We start from the raw sequence: 27062 nt of genomic DNA, 5'->3' as shown, positions 1-27062 counted from the left end.
CCAGAGGGCCTCTAAATCCCACAGAGATCACAGGGCAGGGCCAAGCAGGGTTGAGGACTGAGCTCAGACTGTCAGGAACTTTCTGGAAAATGACTCCCAGATTAGGCCCCTGTTAATGCTGCCCAGGAAGGCGTCCACTTTGAGCAGTGCCTCCTGCCCTGCTAGTTCTCCCTCAACTGACTGGCAGCCCCCAGTCCTCAAGCCATCCCTCTCTGCAGGCCCAGCACTGAGGGAGGCTGAGGATTCATCTTGGGAAGGGCAACGGGGCCAGCCTACCACCACCTCCTTCAGAATACCAGCCCCTCAATTGTAGCTGCCCAGGTTTGTAGGCCCAAACTGTGGCTCTGGCCTGATGCCCCATCTCATTTGCCAGCTAAATTTGAAGGCAGGCTTGGCCCACAAGATTCAGAACTGACTCAACACATGCCAAAGAGCCAAGCAGACTTTATTTCTGCTGAAGCCTCTGCTGATCAGGATGTCTGAGCTTCTCCACCCTCCACCCTCTGTGGCCACTGGAGTGACAGCAGCTGTGGTCCTTGGCCAACCTCACTGTCAAGGTTCAGCGATGCTGCAGTCATAGCAGAAGTTGAAGTTGGTGGGGGGTGGGGGGATGGGGGGTGGCTTCTCAGGGATGGGCACGTTCTCCAGCTCCAACAACCGCAGCTTGGTCTCCATGGTCAGCAGCTGCTCCAGGTCCTGCCGTGTCTGCTCACTGCCCATGGGACTGCCCAGCAGGGCACTCAGCCCATCTGTCCACAGGTGGAACTGGAGACAGGGCCAGCTCCATGAGGACCTGCCCGTCTCTTCCCCTGCCCAGTTGCCCAAATTGGCTCAGCCTGCCTAGACACTCACCTCCCGTTTGGAGGGGGCAATGAAGTTGAGGTACGCCTCCTCCTCCTCGCGGTCATAGCTGACTGAGAAAGCTAACTCATAGAGGTCCTGGGGAAGCAAGGGAGCCAGGAGCACTGAGCAGGCAGCAGGGCAGGGGCAGGCAGGAAGGAGCCCCTAGCCCCCACCACACTCACCTTGTTCTGCTTCCCGGAGCCCTTCTCCCGGACGTGGGGGCAGTCCTTGCCTGTCAGTAGTGCCCTGATGTCGGCCACAGGGACTGCAGGAAGAAGGTTGGGCTAACCACTGGAGCCTGAGGAGGTCCAGGGGCATGGGGCGGTCTGGGGAGAGCAGGTGTCTGACCCCTGCCCCTGCCCTCCTTACGCTGCTCAGGCAGGCTCTCAGGGGGAGGTGGGCTGGCACCCTCCTCCACATCCCCATACTGCAGCACCTTATGGTTGGGGGATAGGCAGCAAAACCACAGCTTGTCTGTGGGCAGGAAGAAGGAAGGAGTGATGAGAGGGGCTCTGACCCCAACCCAACCACACTCTGCCCTCCTCTGCCCACTCAATGACCCTGGCGCCTCCGGCTGCTGATCTTGCGGAAGAGTGTCCCCTCGCACAGGCGGAGCAAACGCTGCTGGCGGATTAGGCCCATGAGCTCTGGCTTCAGCTTCTCCCGTAGTTCCCTGGGTGGGGGGAGGGGACTTGCTGACCAGGACTGACCTGGGGCAAGGCCCATGAGGCAGCAGGGGAGGTGAGGGCTAGGACTTGGACCCATCCCCACCAACTCACAGTATGGGAGGGGCCAGTGTGCCCTCCTGATGCAGCCGCTCAGTCTGCCGCAGCCGCAGCACCTCCCCGTAGGTGAGCGCGTTCACCTTGGTTCGGAAGAGCTCCAGAGAGCTGGGCTTCAGGGCCAGCGTGCGGGCCAGCTGCTCCCGCACCACTTGCATGACCTGGGGCCACCCCAAGCTTAGCTCAGGGCCTGAGCTCTGGGCCCCTACCCAGAACAGCCCCTTGCCCTGCCTCAGGTCTCCCTGTTCCCACCCCCCTACCTTGTCAAAGTCCTCCTGTGTGGCCCGCATCTCCTTCCAGGTCTTATTCAGCAGCTGAATGCTCACACAGAAGAGCTCATGGAAGCTCTGGTCTTGGCCGAAGAACATGGGCGAAAAGTCCTGGGCTGTTTCGGAGCCTGGAGCGGGGGGGCAGGAGGGGCTCAGGGAGAAAGTGTGTGCAGCCCCTGGCCCTCTCTGCCCTTCCGTCCCCTGTTCCCAGACACATTGTTCCCAGTCCCACTCACAGGGCTCCCCGACTCGGAGCAGCTCACACAGCAGGACGGTCAGCTGGATGCTGCTCCGGGCAAAGGGGCACTCGTGCTTGTCCTCTCGGCTGCTATTCTCCAACACAAACTGGGGTAGTGGGAGCAGAGAATGGCGGGAGTCATGACTAAGCCCATGGGGACCCTGCGTGGACAGGCATTCTGCTGTATCTCACTCTGCCCCATCACTGACCCTGCTGTAGGCGCTGGGTGCATGTCTGGAGAAGTAGAGCATGTTGTCCAGGGCCAGCAGGCCGGGGGGTACACGCTCTAGGTCCTGCCCAGGGTTGCTGTTCTGGGGGAAGGGGGACAGGCAGTTCAGGAAGGCTCCCAGCCCTCTGGAACAACAGCAGCCCCAGCTTGAGGCAGGGGTGGGGAGCTGGGTAGGGGTCACTCACGGAGAAGCCCAGTTTGCGGAATTCGCGGGCACAGAGGGATCGGCGACGGTCAGCACTCAGCCCAGTGCCCAGGGACTCCCCCTCCGGCTCAAAGGCAGCCTGGCGCAGGGCCTGCAGCTGCTCCCGCTGCTCCTGGGGGTCATTATTTGGGTGGGGACGGGTCAAAATTGTAGACTGAAGGCCAAGCTCCAGCTGCCCCCAGCCTTGTGCCCCCCCAAGGCACCCACCTGGCTATAGGGGTCTAGTGGCATCCGCATACGTGGCTCCAGCAGCCCCAGTGTAAGAGACTGCAGTACGTACAAGTGATGAGCCATCTCGTCGCCCAGGGGTGCTGCACTATGGATGATGTTCTGGAGGACAGCCAATCCATCGGTGTGAGTGTAGGCTCACTGGGAGACGGGGGGTGGGGAAGGGTCGGCCTGGCTCCATCCTTCCTACCTTGTAGATGAACTGGCGAAGGTTTCTCTGCCACAGCTGGTCAAGCATGTCCTGAGGTGGGTGGGAAGTGGACTTAGATGATTTAGCCCCACCATGAGCACCTACCCTGTAGGCCCAGGATGGAGCATAGTGCCCACTAGCTGCTGTCCCCATCCAGCCACTAGATGGACACTCACCTTACGTTCAGCAGGGCTGGCCCCCTGCAGCAAGGCTGTCAGCAGTGCCATGGCCTTGGTTTGCAGCTGCTGGTTCATCCTGGGGCAAGAAGAGGGCTCAGCCAGTCATCTAGGGTCTGCCTCTGCTCCCCTCATCTGTACCCCATCCTCAGACACTTACACCTGTAGGTGCACCAGCAGCCTACTCAGTGGCACCTCGCTCTTGACCAACTGGCCCAGGGCAGGGCTGCTCAAGGTCACACTCTCCAGCAGCCTGAGGGCCAGGGGCTGCACAGATGCATCCATCAAGTTCATGTTCACATAGCTCACCACCTGTAGGAGGAGTAGGGGTTGTCACTGCCTCACCACCATGGAAGGCCAGACCCTGACACCACCCCACTTCCTGCACCTGCTGCCCCTAGAAAAGCCTACCCACCTTCCTAACAAAGGGGATGCTGAGCGTCTCCCAGGACACCACACCGTGCTCCATGAGCTCCAAGAAGGTCCTCAGTGTGAGAGCCAGCACCTCCCCTAGGCTGGGGGGACATCTGGGGCTGAGCAGGGCCAGACCGGGACCCCCAGCCCCACCATGTCCATCACCCACCACAGCCCGGTGCTCACTCATCCCCATCCTCAATGATGGTGCCTAGTCTCTGAAGCCCATCACGGCTGATGACTTCCTGAGCAAAGGTCATGTCTGGGGCCAGCAGGACGAGGTGTTGCAGGGCTTCTCGGCGCACTTCACGACTCCCGCTCTGCAGCCTACCCAACAGCAACTCAGCCTCAAGGTCCTGGCAGCGGACGGAGGCAGGAGCAGAGGTGAGGAGGCCGGATAGAGGTAGGGAGTGGGAACTAGGTGTGGGGACTTGAGTGTCCACTAGGTGGAGTACTGCGGGCATTTGGCTGGGGCCTCCAGACCTAGGGCATAGGCGCAGCCGGGCACAAAGAAGGCACAGCAGAGGGGCAGGGAATGAGGGTGGGGCCCGGGGGGGTGGGTCGGGGGGACGGGAAGGCATTACTGGGGCAGTGCTGAGGCACAGGATGCTGCCATTCTTGATCTCTGCGCGGTTCTGGAGAAGACAGCAGAAAAGGGAGAGAAGTCAAGAAGAAGTCTGAGGATTGGTTAATTGGGGTTGTCAATCAGGATCTGGGAGTCAGTAAAAGATTACATTCCAGTCAGTGGGATGATGAGTCTGAGAAATCAGGGCCAGGTTAGAAGGGGTCAGAGAGAGGACTGTGGGGGCTGAGTGGGAGATGGGACTCACGTTCTCAGTGATATATCTCCTGTGGCCATCAGCAAACTGCAGGGCATAGCGCTCAGAGTGAGCCAGGCTCCACCTGGGGACGGTGGAGGCTCAGTAGGCATGTAGGAGGCGCCACCTCCCTCCTGCCCTTCCCCCACCCCCTAGCCTGGCAGGCCGGCACTCACGCGTCGCACACCTCCTTCAACACAGCGGCCAGGGGCTTTGCCTGCAAGTGGAGAGATCGCTCATGGGGCCAGGAATGGGGAGGAGTTGAGAAGGATCCCGGGGGAAGGGGTGGGATGGGCTCTTCCGAGGGGAAGGGGGCGACGCAGAGGTGGGCGGTGGGGTGGATGGAGGCCAGACAGGCCGGGTGACCTGGTCCAGCTGGATGAGCTGCGGGATGGCGTCACGCATCTGGACGGCGATCTTCACCACGTTCCGCGGAGGAGCCATGGTCCAGCCAGGACAGGGGCCCCTGTACTTTCCAGGCTGTGCAACCTCCCGCCAAGGGCGCACCTGACCCGGGCCCCTTGGGAGAGGAGGGCGTCCCTCTGTCCGCAGCCTGGCCCCCGTGGCCCAAACTCACGGCCCAGGCTTCCACTCCCGGCCAGGCGCCGCGGCCTTCCCAAGGGAGCCGAAGCTAGTTCCGGGTTGGAGTCCCGGGGCTAGTAGGATAGGACAGCTCCTGCCCTGCCCCGCCCCCAAGAGGCGGCCCCGCCCTACCCCAAGGTGCGGCAGGTTGGGGCGGGGAGGACAGGCTGCCTGCGCCAACACACCTCCCGTTCCAGCAAGGTGACCCACCCAGTCCCACCACCAATCCAGCACAGTCCCAGAGAGGGGCCCCGAAAGAACCAGATCAGAGAGAGCCTTAGGCATGGTCTTTATTCACTTGGACACTGTACAAATATTACAATTTTCTTTTGCTGTAAAAAGTATAAAAATAATCTTTATATAGGAATCCATTTGTTACTGCAAATCTTTCTAAATCTCTGCAAATAGGTCTAAATGAGGGTAAATGAATAAACAAGAGGGGGTGCTATGGGATAGTGGGAGGTTGGGCCAATCCTCAGGGACTCACCCGCCCAGATTCCTAGCTAGAGACCTCTGTTCCTTCCTGTTAGCACCCCCACCACCACCTACAGGTTCTCAGGGCTGAGGGCCCTGCAGAAGGGGGACACATGAGAGGTCCAGGAGGAGCTGTAGAGTCAGGGGGTCGAGAGAAGTGAAGGAAGCTAGGGGTGGTGCTGGGAAGCGTCCAGTGCCACCCCAGCTTCCCTCCTGAGAGGGGGAGGGGCTGGCAGGAACAGGGCAGTGGGGCTGGACAAGCTGCCCGATGAGGTGATGGTGGGTCCTCGGTTCTGTGCCACTGGGTGGCAGCTGAGCCAGGGCTCTGGGAGGGCACGAAGTGGAGGAAGACCCCAGAAAAGGAGAGGCAAACACTTTGGCTCCACAGCGGAGGGGGCTGAGCCCTTTTCCCCTGCTCTCCCAGCACAATACAGGTGCTGGTGCAGGAGTGGGAGTTGTGGCCAGAACTGTGCAGTGAGGGAAGGCTGGGGAAGCCATGAGTCTGTGGTTCTCAAGCTGTGTAGGGGTGGGGTGGGGGGAGGTCCCCAGGCAGCCCCTAGGTCAGACAGTCTGTGTCTTAGCCACACAGGGCATGTTCCTGTCAGTCAGAGGTTGAGAACAGGCACATCAAAGAGGTCACAGACACCTTCACTCTCATCCAGGTTGTAGATGTAATCGTGGTCTCCAGGGGGTGGAGAAAGGCGGAGGAGGGGGGCAAACACTGCAGAGAGCACCAGGCTGAGGCCGCTGGCCAAGGCCCAACCCAGCAGCCACCCAACCCCCTGCCCACACCCATCCCCCACCTTCCTGGGCCACCTACCTTCTGAGGACATCAGCTCCTCCAGCAGCTCCGAGCTCATGCACTCTGGGGAAGGGAGGAAAGCTCAGTTACCTTCTGGCTCCTGCCTCTCTACCCACCAAAGCCCATGAAGGCGATGCCCACCCACCCACCCACCCACCCATCAGAAACTTTACTCTTTGCCTAGGTACCAAGCACAACAACAGGTCCTCAGAAGGGCAAGAAAACAGCCGTGAGACCCAATGGGCTATGCCCCTTACCCTAGCCCCAGGGAGGAACATAGCCCTACCTCGTGTGGGATCGAAGATTTCTGACAGCTCTTTGGGGAGTTCCAGAACTAAAAAGCAAGAAAGCCATGCTCAAGGGCACAGAGATCCAGCCTGGTCCCACTCTAGCCCCTGCTTTCCTCAGATCCTATACCACCCACCCTGGGGCTCCACACAGCTGAGATGTAGGCCCTGACCCAGGCCAAGCTGGCACTGTCTGTCAGTCTCCCCTGCTAGATCCGAATTCCTCAGTGCTCAGCCCAGGGTACCAAAAGCCCTTTGCAGGTGACTGATACAGCCCTTCTAACTCAGAAGGGCAGCAGACCCCTCCTAGCAGGCATACCCTGTCTGATGGAGGATGCCCTGTCCATCCCCACACTTGCTGAGCACCTGCTCAGTGCCAGGCTCAGAGACCACACAACAGGCTGGGTCACCTGGCAGAGGAGGCGGCAGACACTTCAATAGGGACTATGCTACAGGGTGACAACTCTGCTACAAAGGTCTGACCGGGAGGACGCACTTGGGAAACAGAGGAAAGAGAAGCTGGAGAGGATTTCTGAGGCTGGATCACAAAGAACTTCATATGCCAGGTGTAGGGGCTCTGGTTTTATCCAGGCGGCTTAAGGAACTGTTAAAAGTACTTTTGTAAACAGAGAAATGCCACAGTCTGGCTGCGTTTCAGACAGATCCTCATCAGCTGGGATAAAGACGAGGAGGCTGAAGAATTTAAGATAGAGGTGGCTAGCAGTGATCTTGAGTGTTGAGGCTACGTGAGGCCAGTGATGGGAGATATCTGAGACAGAACTCATTTACCTGATGTGGGGTGGGGAGCAGAAAGAGAACGGAGAAGGAAATGGAACTGGAGTGACACCCAGGTGTCAGGCCTGGGTGACTAGGGCCAATGGAAGGGTATGCAGAGAAGTGGAAAGGCAAGTTTCAGTTGAGGACACGTGGAAATGAAGTGCCCATGATATATGCAGGGGAAGGCATGTGGACACAGATGCATGGAGTTCAGGCAAAAGACGTAAGCAAGACGAAGTTGGGGATTCATCTACCCAGAACTTGGGCCCCCACAGATGTAGAATGGGACAGCGATCTGGGAAGCGCCAATGATTAAGGGAGTGCCAGGGAGAGATCAGGAGAAGACAGTGAGAGAGAAGAGCCAGGAGCTGGCATCATTACTGCCAAAGGAGAAAAAAAGCATCAACATGGAGCAAGACAGCACAGAACAAATCAGCTTAGAAATCTGCTGGAGGTGGCAATCAGGGTTGGGCAACTTATCAAGAGCAGCACTGGTGGGGGGTGCAGGGGTCCTGACTGCTGCAACCTGAAGGGTGACTAGGAGACCAAGATATGGAATGGAGGAGAGGTGACTTTTCCAAGGAGTCCAGACAGAGAGAAGGTGAGAGAGGGGAACACAGAAGACGAAGTGTCATTGAGTGAGGACAGACTTAGCAGTGCTTGTGGGCTGAAGAGAACACGTCCTGGAAGAAGCAAACACGCAAGCTGCAGGATAGAGAGACACCAGGCAGATGACATCGCCTCTCCTGGGAAGGCACTGCCCCACCTTTAGAGCCTGAGGGCCATACCACAGCCTCTTCCCTAAGAGAATGCTTATGCCTTCTTGAGACCTGAGTCCAAAGGGTGGCAGGCAGAGCTTGAGAGAGGGCCAATGAATTCTGTCAGCCCCGGAAGGGGGGCAAAGGGACACCAGCACTAAGCTGGACCCCAGGCTCCTCACCCTGGCTGGCACAGCTCTGGCATCAAGGTAGGGGTTGATGGCAGGGGGCTGGCCCTCAGGCTGACCAGCTCTGGCTGAGGAGACAGGAGAGCTTGGTTCCAGGCCCAATTCTGTTTCTGACCTAGGACTGGTTGAGGCTGAGTTCTCCCTGCTCCCAAGGGAACAAGTACTCACCACCTGTGGGGTCCGCCTTGATGGGCTCAAAGGAGGTAGAAGGGTTGGGTCCAGATGAGCTGCTACTGCTGCTGCTGCTGTCCAGCAGGGCAGAGGACTGCAGTGGCCGGGTGTCCAGTGATGTCGGGCCCAGCGGGAGTGAGCTGAGCTCACCACTGTCCTTGCTATCGGTTCCGGGGCCACCACTCACTGCAACCACATCCCCCGAACCCAGTCACATGGGGGCAGGAAGTGGGATATTGAACCTGGCCATGCTAGAATCCACAGCCAGGATGACTACAATCCTAGTTCCTGGGCCCAAGGAGAGTTAGGCACTGTCAGTCACCTCCGAAAAAGTAACCTAGAAATGAGTCACTGAAAGAGACGAGCATGAGGTCTGCAGGAGAGGGACTCACGGACCACATGGCTGCCATGACCACACTTCAAGAGGAGCTGCTAGGGCAAGTGAGACATAGGTGGATCTGGGGAAAAACTGCCACCACTAGTGCCCTTTCACACAATCAGAGCTTCCCTGTTAAAAGGGCTCATTTGATGCCATACCAAAGGGAAGTTAGGTGGGAGCCAGGAAAAGGACAATCCCCACAGTCTTTTTCAACTCTGAGTGTGGCATTCCAGAACACAGAAGTATTGTCTCTTGGGCCCCAGAGATCACCCTATGACCAGCTGCCCGTCGTGCCTCACCTGTGATCTCAGCTGCTGGACCGACCACCCCCTGGGCTTCGGTGCTGCCGGGGACAGGGGTGGGGGTGGTCACTTGGGGACTGCTTGGGCGTGAGGCGTCCTGGGGCTGGGCCAGGGCAGGCTTGGGCAGAGGTGGAGGGGTAGAGACGGCTGGTGGGCTCTGGAGCAGATCTTCAGGTGGTGGCACAGGCACTGCCACGGGTGGTGAGCTCCATGCCTCCTTGTTCACCAGCAGCACCTCAATGGGGCCACTCATACTCTTCAGGTGAATCTGGTACTTTTTCTGCCCATTGAGGCCCTGGAGGTGGGGGAAAGGTAGAAGTGGAAGCAGGCTTGGCTCCTGCCTGACCCTGGGCCAGGGCCACAGTATCCTCTCCCACCCCAGGCTGCCCGTTCTCCTAGATAACCCCAAACCCCAGGCCTCCCCCTACCTGCCCCACCCGGGACTTATCGGGTTCCACAGCCAGCACCCGCCCTCAATCAACCCCGCCTGCCTGGGCTGAGCACCCACCTCTGGGATGGGCACCTCCAGGCTGGTGCCCGACGGGGCCCGGATGGCCAGCAGGGTGTCTCCTAGAATGACAAGGAGGATGGGTCAGGGCCCATGGGCTCAATCTGAGCCGGGAATAGGGGGTCTGTCCCTTGGAATAAGGATCATGGTCTCTGAGGGGCTGGACAGTAGACCTTACCCAGCCTCCACAGTGGCTGGGACAGAGAACTAAACCTTTTCTCTTCCCAAGAGCCCAGAGGTCAGGAACCAGGAAATCTGGGTTCAAACATGTGAAGCGAAAGATTGCTGGCCTTGGGCATCTCACTTCTCAATTGACGGGGCTGCTCCCTAGGTGTAGCTGTTCTGGCCAAGGCCAACATCCCTTCCCCAGGACCAGTCTGGGAAACGCAAGATGGAGAAGGAACAGTTTCTGTATCCACAATGCAACTAAACTAACTGCAGGTTGGAAGTGGGCACCCTTGCTCCCTGCATACAAGCATGCACAGGTGTGCACACACACTCTCCCCCTTAAGCCTCTGTCATGCCTGAGAAGCCAAACCCAAGGGACAGTACAGACAGGGGCTGACCCAACGACCCAGCCCAGGATTCTTGCACCCTCTCAGTATGGTTGGCCTCCACAGGGTCCCAGCGACCCTCAAACCCAGGACTTACCCTGCCCAGTTCCTCTCTAGGCAGGCCCCAGGAACCCTCTTAAGAGACAGAACTCTCCTTGGGCACTGAGCCCACTGCTCAGGGCTGTGGCTCAGCCCAGTCCCACCCGATCACCCCCTACCCAGGCTCTGCTCACCAGCAAAGCATCTGCAGATGTCCTCATGAGTCACGTAGGCCAAGGTGTGGGGGTTAAGGAGAACGGCTGATGCCCTGCCTATGGTGACAGATGGCAGCCCACAGAGAAGATCCAGCTTTTTAGCAGAGGTCTGATAGACAAGCCCTCAGAGAAAGTCCTGGGCCCTGGGGTCTACATGGGGAGGGATCACAGACCAAGACTGATAGGGGAGGGGCTCTTAGGAGGGAGCCCCAGGCTGGGACCTGGCCAGCAGCAGCAGGAGCATCCTCCCAAGAGGGATAGGGCCTAGGGTACCAAAGAGCAAACCTAGCTGGACTTGAGGGCCCCTCACCCACTCCCTGGGAGCAGGGACTGCCAGGAGGATATCAGCTGTTCTGCACGTCCTCTGTGACGTTCCGGATGCTCTGTTGCACCCACACCTTGTGCTGGTCCAGTTCTTGCTCCCGCTGCTGCAGCTCCTCGATCTCTGCCTTGAGCTCAATCAGCTTGTCCGCAATCTCCCGGGTATTGCAGCCAGGCCCTACGCCTCTGAGCCCAGGGAGTAGGGCTGAGAGGGGCTGCCAGGAACGCTGGGGTCCCATGGCCCCTGCTCTCTTCTGCACCCTCCACCCCACACCCCTGACACTTCTGGGTAGGATATCCCATTGCTCTCCCAGATTCCCCCACTCACTTCCACTGGATGCTATTCTTGGACTTTTTCTCAATCAGCCCGATACCTTCCAGCACGTTGGTAATGTCGTAAATCCGCCGCTTCTGGCGCACAGCTAGGGTGTCAGCTGCCTGGCAGACAGAACAGAGCGGAAGATGCTCAGCCTCACTCTCAGGTGTATTCCCAGCTACCTGGAGACTTGTTCTGGAGTGGTCTGGAAAGGGGGTGGCCTGGGCCCCAACCCTCCTCCCAGGCACTACAGCAACTCAGGACCGTGGGGCAGGAAGAGGCCTGGCACAGCCTGAACTGATGTTCTGATGCTCTTCTCCCCACACCAGCTGGGGAGGGCCACGAGGACGAGCACCTGCAGCCCCGAGCCTGGCACATAGCTGACGCCCAATAGCCTCGGCCGAATGAATGAAACAGCTGCCGGCCTCCCTCCTGTGAGAAAGCACACAGATGGCGGCCTGCTCTCTGGGGCTAGGCTGGGCCGCCCCAGGGGGTTCCCTCTATCGGCCCAGGCCTGGTCCACCATCCCCCCCGTTGCCCCTTAGCCCAGGCCGCACCAGCTTGAGGTCAAGCACGCCGTCCTTGGCCTCCTGCAGAAGCGACACGAACTTGGTGGTGAGAAGTCCCAAGCTCTTCTCGTGCCGGCTTGGGGTGCCTGGGGGCGGCGGGGCCTGTGGCCCGGCCTCCGCCATCGCGCCCGCCCGCCGCCTCCCCGCAGCCAGGCCAGGCCAGGCCGGCTCCGCCGCCACTTCCGCTTCCGTTCCTGGCCTCCCGGCCGCCGGCGCCAGCATCGCCGATTCCGCTTCCGCCCCGCGCCCTCCCAGGGAACGTGGCACAATTCCTCTCTGCCGGCAGGGCCGAAAACTTCGGGGACCATCAGCAAATGTCCAACAGCCGAAGAGGACGAAAACAACTCATGAGCCCAGGAGACAGGATATGGTGCAGAGGGATGTGGAGAAGTCGGTGGGCAGCCCCGGCAGTAGAGAAAGGGGATCCACCGAAAACTTCCTGGCTGGCCAACCTGCCCCAACTCCACTAACTCTGCCCCATTCCCCATCTCGGGAGAGGAGACCGTGCTGCCTGATGAACGCAATGTATTTCCCCAAACCCGCTCGTAGAGGCTGCCCCTCCGTCTTGGGGCACCGTATTCCTGTCCCTGGCTTCCTGCCAAACAGCAAGCACTAACTACATCTAGCTTGTCCACTTTTCTCCATCCCCACCCTCCTTCCTGCTCCCAGCCTCATCTTTCTCTCATCTCCATAACTCAGTGCTCAGAAGCCATGGAATTATAACCACTTTTCAGCCAATGCAAACATGTTTACTTATGTGTAAATATATGTAAAGCACTTAGAACAGTTTCTGGTGTGGAAAGATTACGTATTTGCTAGTATCATTTGTTATTTTTTTTTACGGTTTCATTTGTAACATCTTTGCTCTTTTTTTTTTTTTTTTTTTTTTTTTAAAGATTGACGCCGGGCCTGGCCCCGTGGCCGAGTGGTTAAGTTCGCGCACTCCGCTGCAGGCAGCCCAGTGTTTCGTTGGTTCGAATCCTGGGCGCGGACATGGCACTGCTCATCAAACCACGCTGAGGCAGCGTCCCACATGTCACAGCTAGAAGGACTCACAACGAAGAATATACAACTATGTACTGGGGGGCTTTGGGGAGAAAAAGGAAAAAAATAAAGTCTTAAAAAAAAAAAAAAAGATTGGCGCCTGAGCTAACAACTGTTGTCAATCTTCTTTTTTCTTCTTCTTCTTCTCCCAAAAGATCCCCAGTACATAGTTGTGTATTCTAGTTGTAGATCCTTCTGGTTGTGCTATGTGGGACCCTGCCTAAGCATGGCCTGATGAGCAGTGCCATGTCCGCGCCCAGGATCTGAGCCTGCAAAACTTCAGGTCATCGAAGTAGAGCGTGGGAACTCAATCACTTGGCCACAGAGCCGGGCCCTCATTTTGTTATTTTTAATATTGTAATCATTACCGTTTATTTTAGGTCAGGTTCTCTGGGAAACAGAGTGTGAGACAGGAATCTGCCTGCAGGAAGTTTATTGAGGATCCACACTTGCAAGGGAGTAAGACAAGCAGAATGGGGCAAAGAGGGGAATTAAACTGTGATGCAGTTATAATGGAGGCCTCAGCCTACCCTGCTAGGACCTGTGACACTGGGGTGGCCCTTCCAAGGCATTCCACGTCCAGGCAAGGGTACCCAGCCTTTGTGCCCTAACATTGACCAAGAGACTCAGCTATGAGACCTCAGCAGCCTATACTCCTGGCAGCTAGGGGAATGAGTTCCTTTGTCCTGAAGAGTGGATTTGAGTGTGCACCAGACTCCACTGCATTATTACTACTATTTAGTCCCTTCCATGGGCCCCCTTAACTCTTGAGATAAAAACAGCTTTCATAGCTCTTCCACCCATCTCCTGCCATCCCCCACCGCACACCTTCTTCACAACCGCCTGTGGTCTCTCCTCTGCAGAGGCATACACCCTCCTCTCAGAGGCCCTTCAACAGTTTTCATTTTGTGATATTGTTGTCTGCATCCATATTTGCACACCCCACTCTCCACTCCAGGCTGGGGCCATAGAGTGTATGTCTGTGTCCTGAGCACTAAGAGGTCCTAGGTGGGCTGGTCAAGACTTGAGAATCACAGGGTGTACACTCCCCTCCCCCCAAGGAAGTGGCGCCCAGCCCTCCCCACCCCATCCCACAGTGCAAATGTTCTTTCCTGTTGGGAATAAAGCGCCAAAGACTCAGCTTCCTTCCTTTCTGCATGTGGCCTTGGGGAGGGAGGGGCCTTGGAGAGAGGAGAGGGCTCCTGGGCAGGGAGGTGGGACAGAGGCTTCCTTGGGGAGAAGAATTCTGCTGCCACCCAGGCCTCGTGAGCCAGTGGAGGGAGTGTCCAACTCTGCTATGAGGTCTGGGGGAGCTGGCCATCCTCAAGGCCAAGGCTATTTGCGGAGGAGAGAAAACTAGTCAAGCCTGGTGAGTTCCACGCCAAGCTGTCCTCTGTAACTCAGAGCAGGAACAGGGTCCAGCAGAGGCCTGTGCCTACCCTGCCTCATTTGGCATCTGCTGGGGCAAAACTGAAAAACCCAGCAGGCAAGGGCTTCTCAGGTGCCTCCCCAATACACCCACCTCCGTCTCATTTCCTGAGGGGGCTGGGTAAGGACTTCCCTCCTCATTCTCAGAGGGGCCCAGACAGAGGCTGCAGCTCAAATGAGCATCTACTCTGCCCACTCTAACCCAGACCCTCATCCCCATTCCTACCTCAGCTCCAGGGCCTGCCATGGACTCAGCAGCCAAGGACGAAATGCAGCCGGCACTTCTCCCTGGTATGAGCCCTCTGGGTGGACTGTGGGAGGGATGGTGGCAAGAAAGATGGGAATGGTGTGGTTGGGTCCTCCCTGCCAGGTCTGGCTGGAGCTCTGTAGGGTAGTGAGTGGGAGCAGACTGCCCTGGGGGACAGGCCGAGGAGTAGGAAGGGGAGCAGGTTCGGCGGCCACTTCCTGCAGGCCCTGCCCAACTGACGTGGCTGCCCAGGCTCTTCCTGCCCAGGGCCTGAGTGGCCGGAGCAGGAGAGGGCGGAACGGCTGGCCCGAGGTGCAGCACTCAAGTGGGCCTCAGGCATCTTCTACCGGCCGGAGCAGCTGGCCAGGCTGAGCCAATATCGCAGCCGTGAGGTGCAGCGTACCTGCTCCCTGGAAGCACGCATCAAGGTGGGCATCAGGCAGGGAGCAAGAGTGCTGGGAGTGGGCTGCAGGACTGACCAGGACTCACTGGCTGCCTCTCTCTCACAGTCGGTGGTGCAGTCATACCTGGAGGGCGTGAAGACTGGTATGTGGCAGCTGGCTCGAGCCCTTGAGGCTGTGCACGGGGCCCGTGAGGCCCTGGGCCAGGCCCGCGGGTTGCTCCGGGGCATGGCAGAGGCTGCGCAGACCCTAGAGCCCCTGAGGGAGCGGGTTGCCCAGCACAAGCAACTTCAGGCTCTGTCTCAGCTGCTGCCCCGGCTGCGGGCAGGTGAGTGTGCAGGGGCACTGGGTCTCAGCCCTCCAACAATTAGTCAACAAATGCCCATCACATCAAGGGGCAGGGGCATTAGCGTGAGATTGCATGGAGGGACACGCCAGGAACCTCCCAGACAGCCACTCAGGCTTCAAATGACCAATGAAGTAGCGTGCAAGACAGCTCATTCTGGGGTTCCCAAGATGGGATGTCTGAGTCAGGACTGACACCCAGTCAAGTGGCTCTGCCCACCGTCATTGTCAATATGTTGAAATATGCCTAACAGGGTGGGTGAATACCCACTAGCATGGCCCCCCAGTTCCTCCCTGTCTTCCCTCCAGGATCCCTGGCTTCATCATGTTCCATCAGCTCAAGGGTTTATACTTAGCCCACTAGCTCTCTAGGACATTCCCTAGGTCCTTTCAGGTGGGCCAATGCTCCACTGTACTGGTTATTAAATATTTTACACATCACCCCAGCCCCAGGGCCTCAGCATCTGCTGCTGCACCCATTACACAGGTGGGAAGGCTGAGACCCAAGGCTGTCTCCTCTCCTCCCTCCTTAGTGCCAGCTGCAGTGGCCCACACACAGACCCTGATCGGCGCCCAGCAGCTCTTGGAGGCATATGTGAGCCTTCGGGAGCTGGAGCAGCTGCGAGAGGAGACTTGGGAAGCTTTGGGGGGCCTGGAGTTGCCAATCTTTGAGAGGCTGGGCCCTCTAGCTGAGGCATTGGGCCAGGCTGTGGAGGCAGCTGCAGGGGCTGCAGGGAAGCTGGCACGGGAGGACCCAGCCCTGCTAGTGGCTGCTGTTCGTGTGGCAGAGGTCGATGCTGGGTGCACAACCTCCCTGGAACAGGCTCCCCGGGACTGGCGGCAGCGCTGTCTACGGGCACTACAGGAGGGCCTGGAGCAGATCCACTTTGGGACTCCTCTGCTGCCTGGGCCAGGGGCCCTAGAAGGGTGGCTGGAGGCTCTGCGGGTGGCTCTACCAGCCGAGTTGGCCGCAGCTGAGGCACTAATAGCACCCTGCTGCCCACCACACTACAAGGTGGTCCAGCTGTGGGCCCACACCCTGCACAGTGGCCTGCGCCACTGCCTGCAGCAACTCCTGGAAGAGCCTGAGCTTGGAGCTGCTGACGCCTTCACCTTGCTGCATTGGGCACTGCATGTGTACCTGGGGTCAGTCCCCTTGGGGCAATGGGAAGTGGGTGGATGAGAGGCTGGGGGCTCAGTGTGACAGTGGGCTACTCATCTCTAGGCCAGAAATGATGGGGAGCCTGGAGTTGGGGCCTGAGGCTGACGTGTCTCAGCTGGAGCCCCTGCTGACCCTGGAGAACATAGAGCATCTTGAGACAACATTTGTGGCCAAAGTCCAGGTGAGTATTTGGGGCCCAGATCCAGAGAAGCTCCACCTCCAGCTGTGGGCCTGTATCTATCGAGTCACATGTCTACCTGTCTCTAGCAGTATCAGTGCCCCGTTATATCCTGCTGCCCCTCACTCTTTCCCCCAGGCAAGTGTGGCCCAGTGGCTGCAGAAGGCACTGGATGGGGAGGTAGCTGAGTGGAGCCGAGAGCAAGAGCCTGACACAGATACATCTGGCTTCTACCACTCACCAATGCCGGCCATTGTGCTGCAGGTGGATGGGAAGTGGTGAGGCAGATGGGCAGCCCCCACAGGGAAAAGGGAGGAGGGCAGGCCTAAGACTCTGCCGATGGCTGCCCATCCCTGCCTGTAGATCCTGGAAGAGAACATTCGTGTGGCGAGCCGGGTCAGTGAATCACTGCAGCAGCGGGTGCACGGCATGGCATTGTCAGAACTGGGCGCATTCCTGAGGAGGTCTGCCACGGGACTGACCCACATCCAACCCCTGGCCCTGCTCCCGGGGAGGCCCAAAGGGGCTCTGAGTGAATAAGGCACACCAGTGGGAAAGGGCTCCTCCAAAACAGGGCCTTGGGTATCTTGGAGGTGGGGCTGGAGTGCCAGAGACTGGGGTTGTGGGAGCACCAGGATGGCAGCAGGTACAGGAGCCACCTCTGCCCTTTGCAGCTTCAGCGACGCTCTGATCCGATTCTCCCGAGACCACCTCAGGGGGGAAGCAATGGCCCCTCACTACGTGCCCTATCTACTGGCTTCCCTCAACCACCAATCAGCACTCAGGTACCAGGAGGCCCCCACAGAACCCTACCTTCACTAACCCCTGACTGAACATCTATTAGGTATGGATCCAGCCCACACTAGGCCATTAGGAATATTGGACTCATGTAGCCCTGGGGGTCCAATCCTAGTTCTACCAATTACTAGCTGTGTGACCTTAGGCGAGTTACCTAATCTCTCTGAATCTCACTTTTTTCATCAGTATTATATGGGTAGTAAGGGGACATTCTGAGAATCACGTGATAACAGGTGTGAAGTACTCACCACAGTGCCTGGCACAGACTGTCAATTATTCATTCATTCAAGGATACTTACCAAGGCCCTACCTGTGCCAGATAATGTCTAGGGTTACAGTTGTGAACAACGAAAAAAAATTCCCTTCCTCTTGACTTCCTCTTATGTTCTTTGGAATGGGGCTGAGAGGACAAAAAAGTTAATGATAATTTTTACTCCCTCTTGCCTGGGATTAACTCTCTCCCCTTACCGAAACAGAAACCAAAAGACGTGACTTGCTCAAGGTCACACTGCGAATTAGAGGCAGGTCCGGCTGGGCTGTGTCCCTTCTAGCTTGCTGAGCCCCACTCCCAACCTCAGTCCACGACCCAGGCCTTCAGAAGCGCGGGGAGCCTCCCTTCTTGCCCCCTCCCGCCACACACTTCTGCCACTAGGTGGCGCCGGATTGGCTAGACGACGGAGGGCCATGTGGGCCTTGGCCTTGGTCCTGAAGCTGTACTTTTGGTCGGTCCAGCTCCTCCGTGTCCGTCCTGCAGCCCGACGGGGTGGCTTCAGGGGCTATGGCTCCAGTGGAGGCAGCGCTGGACGAGTTGCAGAGGAGGATCTGCCGCCTCGTGTTGGAGGCTCTCCTGGTGGAGCTCCAGGTGAGGCTTCAGGTGCGGATGGGGGCGGGAGGAGGAGATACAGTGTATGGGGGTCTCTGAGGGGAATGCCGGGTCTGGATCGTCCCTCCAGCCCCGTTTCTGTTCCCCCTCCCTCAGCCCCTGTTCGAGGCTCTGCCCTCGCGCCAGTGGCTGTCGAGCTCGGAGGTTCTGGACGATGCGTGCGAGCGGACGGCGCGCTTCTGCCAGGACTTCTGGCGCGTGCGGAATCCCGCGGTCCAGGTGCGTTTGGGGGCAAAGGCTGGGGAGGGGGAAAGCGCCCATGAAAAAGGCGTCCTGGACGTATTTGATCGCACTCCCCGCAGCTGCTACTGGCCGAGGCGGAGCGTACCGTAGTGCTGCAGTACTTACGCGCGCTGATGCAGGGTCGCCTAGTGTGCCGCGGTGCCGACGAGCGGACCCAGGCGGCCGAGCGCCTGCGGCACGATGCCGCCCAGCTTCGGGAGCTTTTCCTTGGTTTGGTGAGAGCTCGTTGGGCGACCAGATGGGTGGAAGTCTCAGTGGTTGGGTGGGGGCCGAAGGCCGGCGCGAGACCTACCCCGATGTGCTCAGGGCCTGGAGGAAAGTGTTCAGTGCGCGCCGGTGCTGCTCGCCCTGCGGGAGCTGCTAAACCTCCGCGACCCCACGCTGCTTGGCCTCGAGGTGGCGGGCCTGCGGCAACAATTTCCCGACGTGAGGTGCGAGGATTGGGTGCGAGGGAGGAATGGGGCAGGAAGGGAGGAGGGACTCTGGAGGGGCAGGGCGGGGCTGATGCGCCTCCACGGTGCCCCCTAGCGAGGATCACGTCTCTGCCCTCTTGGACCTGCGGGGAGACGTGTCCCGAGAGCAGCGCCTGGCCGCACTGAGCTCCCTGCAGGCTGGCCCACAGCCCTCGCCCGCCGTGGGACGCCGAGCACTCTTCAGCCTCGTGCCAGCACCTACGCCCGCGCCGTCTTCCTGCCTCCCCTCGGGGCCCTGTGCCTGACGCCCGGCTGTCCGCAGAATAAAGTCTTGGCTCCTTTAAGCCTGAACTGTGCGTGTTGAGGAAGGAGAGATGAAATAAAAGTGCCCGTTAAGTGTAGGGGGTCTACGCGCAGTGACGCGCCTAAGGTATGCCGGCTCCAATCCTGGAGCGCGGGCTGCTCCCCACCTATTCCGGCATCACCCTTGTATGCGGGCTGCGTTCCCAAGTAGCCGGGCTTCCGCCGCCTTACGCGCCGGGGCAGTGAGCTTCTGTCTCCTCGGCCCTGACTCCAACTACCGAGGAGCCCCGAAGCCCCGGAAGCCTACTGACCCTCATGGAGGAGGCGGGCTTAAGATGACGCCCAGCCCAGGGGCGTGACCTGGTGGCGCACACCGCCTCCTCTGCTCTGCCTGGCCCCACCGCAGCTGTGTTCTCGGGCGCGCGCCACCGCGGAGATTGACGCGAATCCGCGCTCCTCCGTGCGAGCGTGCGCGCGCCCGAGTGCGTGCGTCACCAGCGTCCGCTCCCCCGGGCTGGGCGGCCGGCGACCGGTGTTGAGGAGCGGGAACGGCGGTGGCAAGAAGAGGAGCGAACAGGTTGGGGCGCGGCCCGCGGATGGAACCCCCCCACACCCCCGATAGGCCGGGAAGGCGCGCGACGCGACCCCTCCTTATCTACCAGAGAACCCCCCTCCATTGTCCTCTGGCCCCGCCCCCCATTGGGCACGCCCTTTGCCCCCTGGCCCGCCACTTATTGGCTGCAGGTCACGCCCGTCCTCGAGCTCCCCGTCCCTACTGGCTCCTCTTCCACGTTATCCTCTCCGGGAGTTTCTTATTGGCGCAGGCCACGCCCTCTCATTTTTCACCAGACTCCGCCTTCAGTTTGGGCTCCTCCCCCAACCATCTTTCATTCATTCTGCATCTGGCGCTGGGTTCTTGGGACATGAGGGTGAATCAGACTTGTCCTTGCCCTCAGGGAGTTCAGGGAATGTTAGGGGAACACGGACCTAGGCTTTGACAGTGACAGCCTAGGGCGGTAAAGAAGCCGCCTAGGCACTTGGAACCTCTGAGACACCCGGAAGGCTTCCTGGAGGAGGTGAGGCCTAAACCGAGCCCTAAAGAATGGTTAGGTGTTTGCTCCAGGGAGACATTGGGAGGACATTCTTGGCAGAAAGACCTGAGACGTGAAAGAGACAGGCATATTCTAGTAATTGCAAAGAGGTAGGTCTAAAGAAAGAAAGAAGGGGAGATGAAGGGCAGGGTCCAGGTAGAGGCCTGGAGACCAGTGAGGAGTCCAGAAAAAGTGCACCGTTAGTTGAGGGGAGTGAAGCCTGAGGCCTGAAATCTTTTCAAGCAAGCTCATCACTAGGTAGAGTGGAGGGGGTGGGGATCAGATCTACATGGAAAAAAGGGAAGGGAAGGAATAATTCCAGTTCTGAGATGGAGGAGTGCTCCTGGGTTCATTCATGTTATTAAGCAACTGCTCTGGGTCAGGTACTGTTCTGAGTTCTGGGGACACAGCTGTGTACACTAAAAAGAGGAAAACAACTAACAATTAACTATACTGTACTTCAGATGGTGATAACTGCTACAGAGCAATAACGTGGGGCAGGGGAGGTTTACTAGTTTATAGAGTGTGTTAAGGAGGATTCTCTAATAACATACTTGTGCAGAAATCTGAGGACAGTGAGACAGCCACTCCTGAAGTTCTGTGGGGAAAACATTCCAGACAGGGGACATGTGCAGTTTGAGATGCTTGCTATACATTCAATTAAAGATGTTCAATTGAGAACCTGCAACACTGGTCTGAAGTTATGGAAGAAGTCTGGGCTGATGATTTTAAAACCACGAGAGTGGATGAGATCAGCGAGGGAGTGAGCATAAATGGAGAAGTTTCCATAGAAGTGTTCATGTCTTGGGGCATGTTTCTAGGATGAAGTGATTAACTGTGTCAAGTGCTGCTGATCAATATGAAGATCACTGGTGATCTTGGTGAGATCAGTTTCAATGGAGAGTGGGGGACAAAAGCCTAATTGAAGGGAAATTTGAGAGAGAACAGGAAAGAAGGAACTGGAGGGTGCAGATGACTCAAGGTGTGCTGCAATGAGGAGCAGCTGGAGGGAGATGCAATGGAGCTGGAGGAGTGTGGGGTCAAGTGATGGTTTTGTTTTGTTTTTTTAAGACAGAGAAGTAACAGCATGTGCTTATGCTGATGGAAAGAATCCAGTAGAGAGGAAGAGACTGATGATGTGGGAGATGTAGGAGAGAGGAGAAATGCTGGAATTGTGTCCCTGAGCAGGCAAGGGAGTTAGGAGCTGGAGCCTTCGATCAGTCTCTGGGGAGAGGCTTCACTGGACTGAGCCCAGGTACAGAGTCAAGGGTGAGTGTCCCTTCACTAGCCTTAGATGACCATGAGGAAGATGCCTCTGATAGGGGACAGACCACGCTTGGATTTGCTGAAGTTTCCCTCTACTTCCCAAAAGCGGATTCTAATTTGGATTTGAACAGATGGCCCAGAGAGGAGAGAGCATTCCAGGTGGAGGGACTAGCATAAGCAAGGGGCACATAGGCTTTCAAACTGACTGAGGCCAAATGGGCTGGGGGAGGTAGGTGGAGCCGGGCCGGGGGAAGGGTTGAGACTGAGAAAAGGCCATAGGTAGAAGGCAGGTAGAAGGTAGTGAGGCCCCCTTACCCATCATCCTGGTAGCTGAGGCCCAACCACACTGTACCAGCTCCCAGTCTGGGTGGGCTCTGAGCATAGGGATTAGAATCATGAGTAGGGGCTCAGGCCTTGCTCTCAGGAGCTCACAGGCTAAGGGGATTCCAGTAACCACCATCTAGTCCAGTTTGCTTGGGTGAGCCTGCTGGAGGGAATGAACACTGGGGTGGGGGTAGGGGGTGGCCACCCAGACCCCTGGAGGCAGGCTCTGGGCCCAGCAAGGACCCAGCAAGGGCATGTGGAGCACAGGGCCTGGTGGTCCTCAGGCCACACCCACTCATGCCTCCCCATGCCCTTCTGTGTCCCCAGAAGTCGACATTGTGGGGAGTTGGAGTGACCCGTCTGGATGTGACCCCCAGGACAGAATGGTGCTGGACTCAGGGGCTCAGGTGTATGAGCAGGCACCCCCCAGCCCACCAGCCAGTCCCGCATCCTTGGGACATAGGCTGAAGCCCTCAGACCAAGATGGGAGACTGCTGTACCCCTGGCCTCGGTCCCTGGCCTTGCCCCTGGCTCTATCAGTCCCCTCAGCCCTGCGGCCCCGGCCTGAGCTGCAGCCCTTCTCAGAGCTGCACTTGGGCCACCGTGGCCACATGCGTCGCAGTGAGAGCACCTACACCGTAAATAGTACTGGCCGGCGGGGGGGCAGCACCCAGGGTCGGGCCCCACCTAGACGGGGACAGGACCCAGGTAGGGGCACCCTGCGGTCTGCAGCCTCTCTGCCTCACATTGCTAAGACTCGAAAAGATGCAGGCCGTGGTGCCAGCAGGAGCCCCTGCATGTTGGTGGCCCTGCGGCCAACCAACATGGACCGTGAGCGGGACAAGTTCTTCCAGTCCCATTACACCTACAACCCACAGTTCGAGTACCAGGAGCCCATGCCCACGGCTGTGCTGGAGAAGTACTGTGAGGCTTCTGGACAGTTCATCCATCAGGTCAGTCCAGCCTGCCCACCTCACCTCGGCCCCATGTACCCAAGAGGCCTGGCCTGACCAGCCACTGTGGTCCTGTGTGCAGGCCGTTGGCATCATCGAGGCTGTCCTGGAGAAGTTTGGTACCTATGAACACTTTGAGGCTGCGACTGGGGGCCAGCTGCTGACCAAGTGCCAGATCTGGTCCATTGTGCGCAAATACATGCAGAAGGAGGGCTGCGTCGGGGAGGTGAGCTTGCCCTGCCTGTGAGGCCCCTTTTCAAGCCCCATATCAGGCTGCTGAGTGGGTGGTGCCAGGCCCAGCTCCACACCTGCCCCGCTAGTGACCCCAGGCAAGTCCCTGTCCATGCCCCAGTGAGGTGGGAGCTGGCTCTGAGCAGAGATGGTGAAGGGTGGGTGTCCTGGCCAAGTGTCTGGCCTGGCTGCCCTGTGGCATCAGTGGGTCTACCTGCACACTGGCCCTAGGGCTGGTGACCATGGCTCAGGGTGATGCCGTCTGCAGGTTGTGGTGCAGCTGAGTGAGGACCTGCTGTCCCAGGCAGTGATGATGGTGGAGAACAGTCGACCAACATTGGCCATCAACCTGACCGGAGCCCGCCAGTATTGGCTGGAGGGCATGCTACGGCATGAGATAGGTCAGGGTGTGGGTAGACGGGTGGGCGGGTAAGGATGAGAAGGGGCTGGGATGGGGGGAGGGCAGTGAGGGTCCCAGTAACCCTACGCCCTCTCTTTCTCCCCCTTCCCTCTGGAGGCTGGGCCCTTTCCCTTCTGAGCAGCTACCTCCTCCCTCTGGCTCACAGAGGTAGGCCAGAACACGCCTGCCCACTATCTGGGCTCACCCTCATCTCTTGCTCCTTTGGGGTATCTTTTCCTCCCTCTGCTTCCTCTCTGACTTCCCTTGACAGTAGGGACAAGGCTGCTGAGGCCTGGACAGGCTAGAGGAAGAACGTAGAGGGTCTCACTAGCCCAGCTAACATGCAGGCCCTCCAGCGTGCCTGGAAGGCCAGATCCTATGAATGGAATTGGCTGAGGACACACAGAGCCGGGTTTAGGAGGGATAGGCCCGGGTGGAAAAGAGAGCATGGGACACTAATTCCTGTCTGTCTCTCATCAAGAATCCTGTTGCTCTGGGCAAAAGGGAGTTTTTGCTGGGGACATCAGCATGACTGTCAAAATGACATAGGCATGCAGGATGTGGGGACGGGGTGGTGTGTGAGTTCCTGCTCCTCTTCGGGGGGCTGGGGGCACTGTGAGTTTGGGAGAGTTGTGTATGTGTGTGTAGCCCTGGACGGGTGTGGATTCTCCGTGTGAGCCTCTGGGTCCTTGGGTGTGAGTTCACCTGAGGAGGGTCTTCATGCTGCCTGGGGTTGGGTGAGTATGCGTTTTTCTGGGAAGGGGAGTGGATGCGGGGAAAGAACTTGTGTGAGAGCTTGAGTTTAGGGCCATGAGGATACGTGAGGTCCAGCTGGGTGGAGCAGGGCAGGGGCAGGCTGGTGGGTCCCCTGGATGCTCCGCCCAGCGCCGCCTCCCCCCCGCCCCCCAGGCACCCACTACCTGCGGGGCGTGAACAACGCGCGGCAGCCCTGGCACAGCGCCGAGGGCCGCCTGCAGTACGGGCTGCGGCCGGCGAACCCCACCGAGGAGGGCCTGGCCAGCCTGCACAGCGTGCTGTTCCGGAAGCAGCCCTTCCTCTGGCGCGCTGCGCTGCTCTACTACACCATCCACCGAGCCGCGCGCATGTCCTTCCGCCAGCTCTTCCAGGACCTGGCGCGCTACGTGCAGGACGCCGACGTGCGCTGGGAGTACTGCGTGCGCGCCAAGCGCGGCCAGACCGATACCTCGCTGCCAGGTGGGCACCCGCGCCGGGGGAGTGCCCTGATGTGGGGCAGGGGGTGAGGGTGGGGCTTCGGGCTAGGGGCTCACAGCCTTCTGGTCTCCCATGCCCACAGGCTGCTTCAGCAAGGACCAGGTGTACCTGGACGGCATCGTGCGCATTCTGCGGCACCGCCAGACCATTGATTTCCCACTGCTGACCTCGCTGGGCAAGGTGAGGGGGCACGGACCTTCGGAGGTCCCAGCCAGCTCTCCCCCTCACCGCAGTATTCTTTGAATCTCTGATTGGTGCTGTACTGAAGACTGGGTGCCAAGCCTCTCTGGTTGGGGGCGTGGGTGGAGGTGAGTCTGGAGGCCAAAATTAGGTGCTTGACCCAGCCCGCAGTATGTGTGTAGATACTACATCTCAAGGGAGGTGAGCGTTCCAGGCCAAGGGAGCAGTCAGAAAGGCCTGGGGAAGCATCCTGGAGAAATGGTTAAGGACCCAGGCCCTGGCACTGGTTATCTGTGCCAGGCCGGGGAAGATGAACTTCATCCAAAGCAATGAGGAATCAGAGGAGCTCTAAGCAGAGGAGAGGCCTAGGGAAGGGAGTGCAGAGGGAAGAGGGGGAAGCGTTTCCTCCAATCACTCCCGCAGAATGGATGGTGGTCTGGGCTAACCCAGCAGTGGCCATGCAGTTGGAGAGGGAGGGAGACAAACTGGAAAGCTCTTCAGAGAGTGGAATCCCGTTAACTCAGTGGCCACCTGGAGTGGGAGGGTGACGTATTCCAGGCCCCCTCCCTGGAATCTGACCTAGGGGACTGTGAGGAGGGTGCTGGCATAAGCTGGCTCCCAGGAGTCCATTGTTGGATATGGGGAGTCTGAGGTGCCTGAGGGATATCCAAGGGAAGGTGTTCAGAAGGCACTTGGATACCTAGGTTTGGAGGTGAGGGGAGAAGCTGAGCTGGAGACAGGAACTGGGTTTTAGCACATAGATGATAAAAGAAGGTGTTGAGAGAAGGAGCAGACACCGCAGGACTGAGCCTCTGGGTACATAAGATTGAGAGTGAATCAGGAGGGGAGAGGGAGGAGTTCCGGGAGCAAAGAGCAACCAGCCATTGGTAGAAAGCTGAGACCAGCTGCCTGAAAGCCAGGGCACTCAGCCTACCCCTGAGGCCCAGCTTCCTCTCTGCAGGTGTCCTATGAGGATGTTGACCACCTGCGGCCCCATGGGGTGCTGGACAATACCCGGGTGCCCCACTTCATGCAGGACTTGGCACGCTATCAGCAGCAGCTGGAACACATCATGGCCACCAACCGGCTGGATGAGGCGGAGCTGGGCCGCCTTCTGCCTGACTGATGCAGAGGCCCTGGACAGAGGGTTCCAGATCAGCCCCCAGAACATGAAGCTGGCTGCTCTGTGCTTCCCTGGCCTGGGTGTTTCTTGGGGAACTGGGAGGGCAGGAACAGCTCAGGAGGGAGGAATGGCAACATCAGAGGGTTTGTGTCCCTCGCTAGCCTCTTTGGGGCCTGGGGACCAGCAGCAGCATATCAGGCAAACTGAGTCTGTCCTCCTGCCTCCAGGTCTCTGTTGAGCAGAGGGGAAGCCTGAGGGCAGGGGGGAAGCTGAGCATGCGTGGGGATGGCGGGTGGTTTGGGAGTAGAAACTTGTTCTTGCATGGGATGGCTTTGAGTGTCTGCGTACTCCAGTCTCTCCCTTCCCTCACCTGGTCCCTTGGTGCTCCTTCAGCTTTCATGCTGTCTACCTCTCACTGGGTCCTGGTGGGGATCTCCTTTCTCCTGGGTTGATTGCCTGAGCCTGAGGTCCTGGCTTTCACACAGACTCAAGGGGCAAGGGTTCTGGTAGTAGAGACCCAGCTGGGCTGGGGTTTACTTTCCAGCCTTTTGCTTCTCCCGCTGGTTGTATATTTATTCCCTATTTATGTGCTCTACTTCCTGGGGCTGGGAGGCAGCAGCTCCTGAAGGGTCGATGGAGAGAACAGGGCTCCTCTGGAAGGGACCAATTGTTCCTACCCCCACTCTCATTTCTCACACACACGCAGTCCTTCAGGCTTTGTGAGTCAAGCCTAAGAGCTCACCTGGCCCTGCACCCACCCACCCCCTCCACTGGCCTCTGTTATTCTTGTCCTTGCCCACACTCTCATAGCTGGTCTCTGGCAGAGGTTGGCATAGCCTGGCGGTAGCCACAATCCAGTGGAGTCTGAGGGACAGGCCTCCCTGAGCCCCCACGGACCAGGAGAGGTGCAGAGATGGTTGCTTCCAGTTTCACCTCAGACTCAGCTGTGTCAGGTTGACCCAGGCCCTCTCCCACCCTTGGCCTTAGTTTTCCCATCTGTAAAACTCGGAAACGCAGCTGGAAAGTCCTCATTCATTTAGTCAATGATTATGTATAGAGCGCCATCCGTGTGCCTGTTATGGGTTAGAACCCTCACTGAACTCCCAGTCCTGAGAAGTTGGACAATTAAAACAGTAACAATGAAGTGTGTGGTCTCTGTCTACCCAAGATCCTTTCCTCTTC

General features: G+C 58.5%; 4 protein-coding genes and 1 long non-coding RNA gene across 33 annotated transcripts; 2 read left to right on the top strand and 3 right to left on the bottom strand.

Moving 5' to 3' along the window:
• Positions 1–424: 424 nt before the first annotated feature.
• On the bottom strand, positions 425–5086 carry ELMO3 (engulfment and cell motility 3). 3 transcript variants are annotated; one of them, XM_008509244.2, is made up of 20 exons: positions 4759–5086; positions 4569–4609; positions 4405–4477; positions 4159–4209; positions 3761–3930; positions 3576–3675; positions 3321–3472; positions 3161–3239; positions 2985–3035; positions 2774–2896; positions 2547–2678; positions 2342–2443; positions 2131–2239; positions 1886–2022; positions 1623–1786; positions 1404–1516; positions 1213–1317; positions 1026–1108; positions 853–939; positions 425–765 (listed from the first exon to the last, which is right to left on the bottom strand). In XM_008509244.2, exons 1-20 carry the CDS (start codon positions 4834–4836, stop codon positions 553–555), a joined length of 2163 nt encoding a protein of 720 aa, XP_008507466.1. In that variant the 5' UTR covers positions 4837–5086; the 3' UTR covers positions 425–552. The 3 variants fall into 3 exon arrangements, with proteins under 3 accessions (XP_008507466.1, XP_070468230.1, XP_008507467.1); XM_070612129.1 differs by having other exon boundaries at positions 4900–5044; XM_008509245.2 differs by lacking the exon at positions 1213–1317 and having other exon boundaries at positions 4759–5063.
• Positions 5087–5246: 160 nt separating this feature from the next.
• Positions 5247–14584, bottom strand: E2F4 (E2F transcription factor 4). The gene is made up of 11 exons (XM_008509233.2): positions 14333–14584; positions 11623–11929; positions 11078–11187; positions 10774–10935; positions 10408–10451; positions 9621–9682; positions 9110–9407; positions 8429–8617; positions 6537–6584; positions 6269–6313; positions 5247–6169 (listed from the first exon to the last, which is right to left on the bottom strand). The coding sequence occupies exons 2-11, from the start codon at positions 11854–11856 to the stop codon at positions 6054–6056; spliced, it is 1308 nt and encodes a 435-aa protein (XP_008507455.2). The 5' UTR covers positions 11857–11929; positions 14333–14584; the 3' UTR covers positions 5247–6053.
• EXOC3L1 (exocyst complex component 3 like 1) lies at positions 13823–19177 on the top strand. 9 transcript variants are annotated; one of them, XM_070612118.1, is made up of 14 exons: positions 13823–14047; positions 14338–14397; positions 14621–14781; positions 14863–15082; positions 15633–16245; positions 16325–16442; positions 16578–16703; positions 16803–16903; positions 17114–17224; positions 17970–18099; positions 18217–18339; positions 18423–18578; positions 18670–18794; positions 18892–19177. In XM_070612118.1, the coding sequence occupies exons 2-14, from the start codon at positions 14352–14354 to the stop codon at positions 19079–19081; spliced, it is 2220 nt and encodes a 739-aa protein (XP_070468219.1). In that variant the 5' UTR covers positions 13823–14047; positions 14338–14351; the 3' UTR covers positions 19082–19177. The 9 variants fall into 9 exon arrangements, with proteins under 9 accessions (XP_070468219.1, XP_070468223.1, XP_070468218.1 ...); XM_070612122.1 differs by having other exon boundaries at positions 13829–14047; positions 14578–14781; XM_070612117.1 differs by having other exon boundaries at positions 13838–14047; positions 14606–14781.
• On the bottom strand, positions 17650–19705 carry LOC139082206 (uncharacterized). Its single transcript, XR_011537979.1, has 3 exons — positions 19247–19705; positions 18469–18768; positions 17650–18358 (listed from the first exon to the last, which is right to left on the bottom strand). It is a non-coding gene; the product is annotated as an uncharacterized lncRNA (long non-coding RNA).
• On the top strand, positions 19145–27024 carry MATCAP1 (microtubule associated tyrosine carboxypeptidase 1). 19 transcript variants are annotated; one of them, XM_070612155.1, is made up of 8 exons: positions 19245–19656; positions 21242–21425; positions 22088–22713; positions 22796–22939; positions 23213–23345; positions 24254–24559; positions 24660–24757; positions 25719–27024. In XM_070612155.1, exons 3-8 carry the CDS (start codon positions 22144–22146, stop codon positions 25881–25883), a joined length of 1416 nt encoding a protein of 471 aa, XP_070468256.1. In that variant the 5' UTR covers positions 19245–19656; positions 21242–21425; positions 22088–22143; the 3' UTR covers positions 25884–27024. The 19 variants fall into 19 exon arrangements, 11 of the variants coding, with proteins under 11 accessions (XP_070468258.1, XP_070468256.1, XP_070468265.1 ...); XM_070612158.1 differs by having other exon boundaries at positions 19479–19656; positions 21246–21439; XM_070612152.1 differs by having other exon boundaries at positions 19488–19656; positions 21242–21439.
• Positions 27025–27062: the final 38 nt, after the last annotated feature.

Source organism: Equus przewalskii, chromosome 3, assembly GCF_037783145.1.
Source record: "Equus przewalskii isolate Varuska chromosome 3, EquPr2, whole genome shotgun sequence".
NCBI lineage: Eukaryota > Metazoa > Chordata > Mammalia > Perissodactyla > Equidae > Equus > Equus przewalskii.
This window is presented reverse-complemented; position numbering and strand designations above follow the sequence as displayed.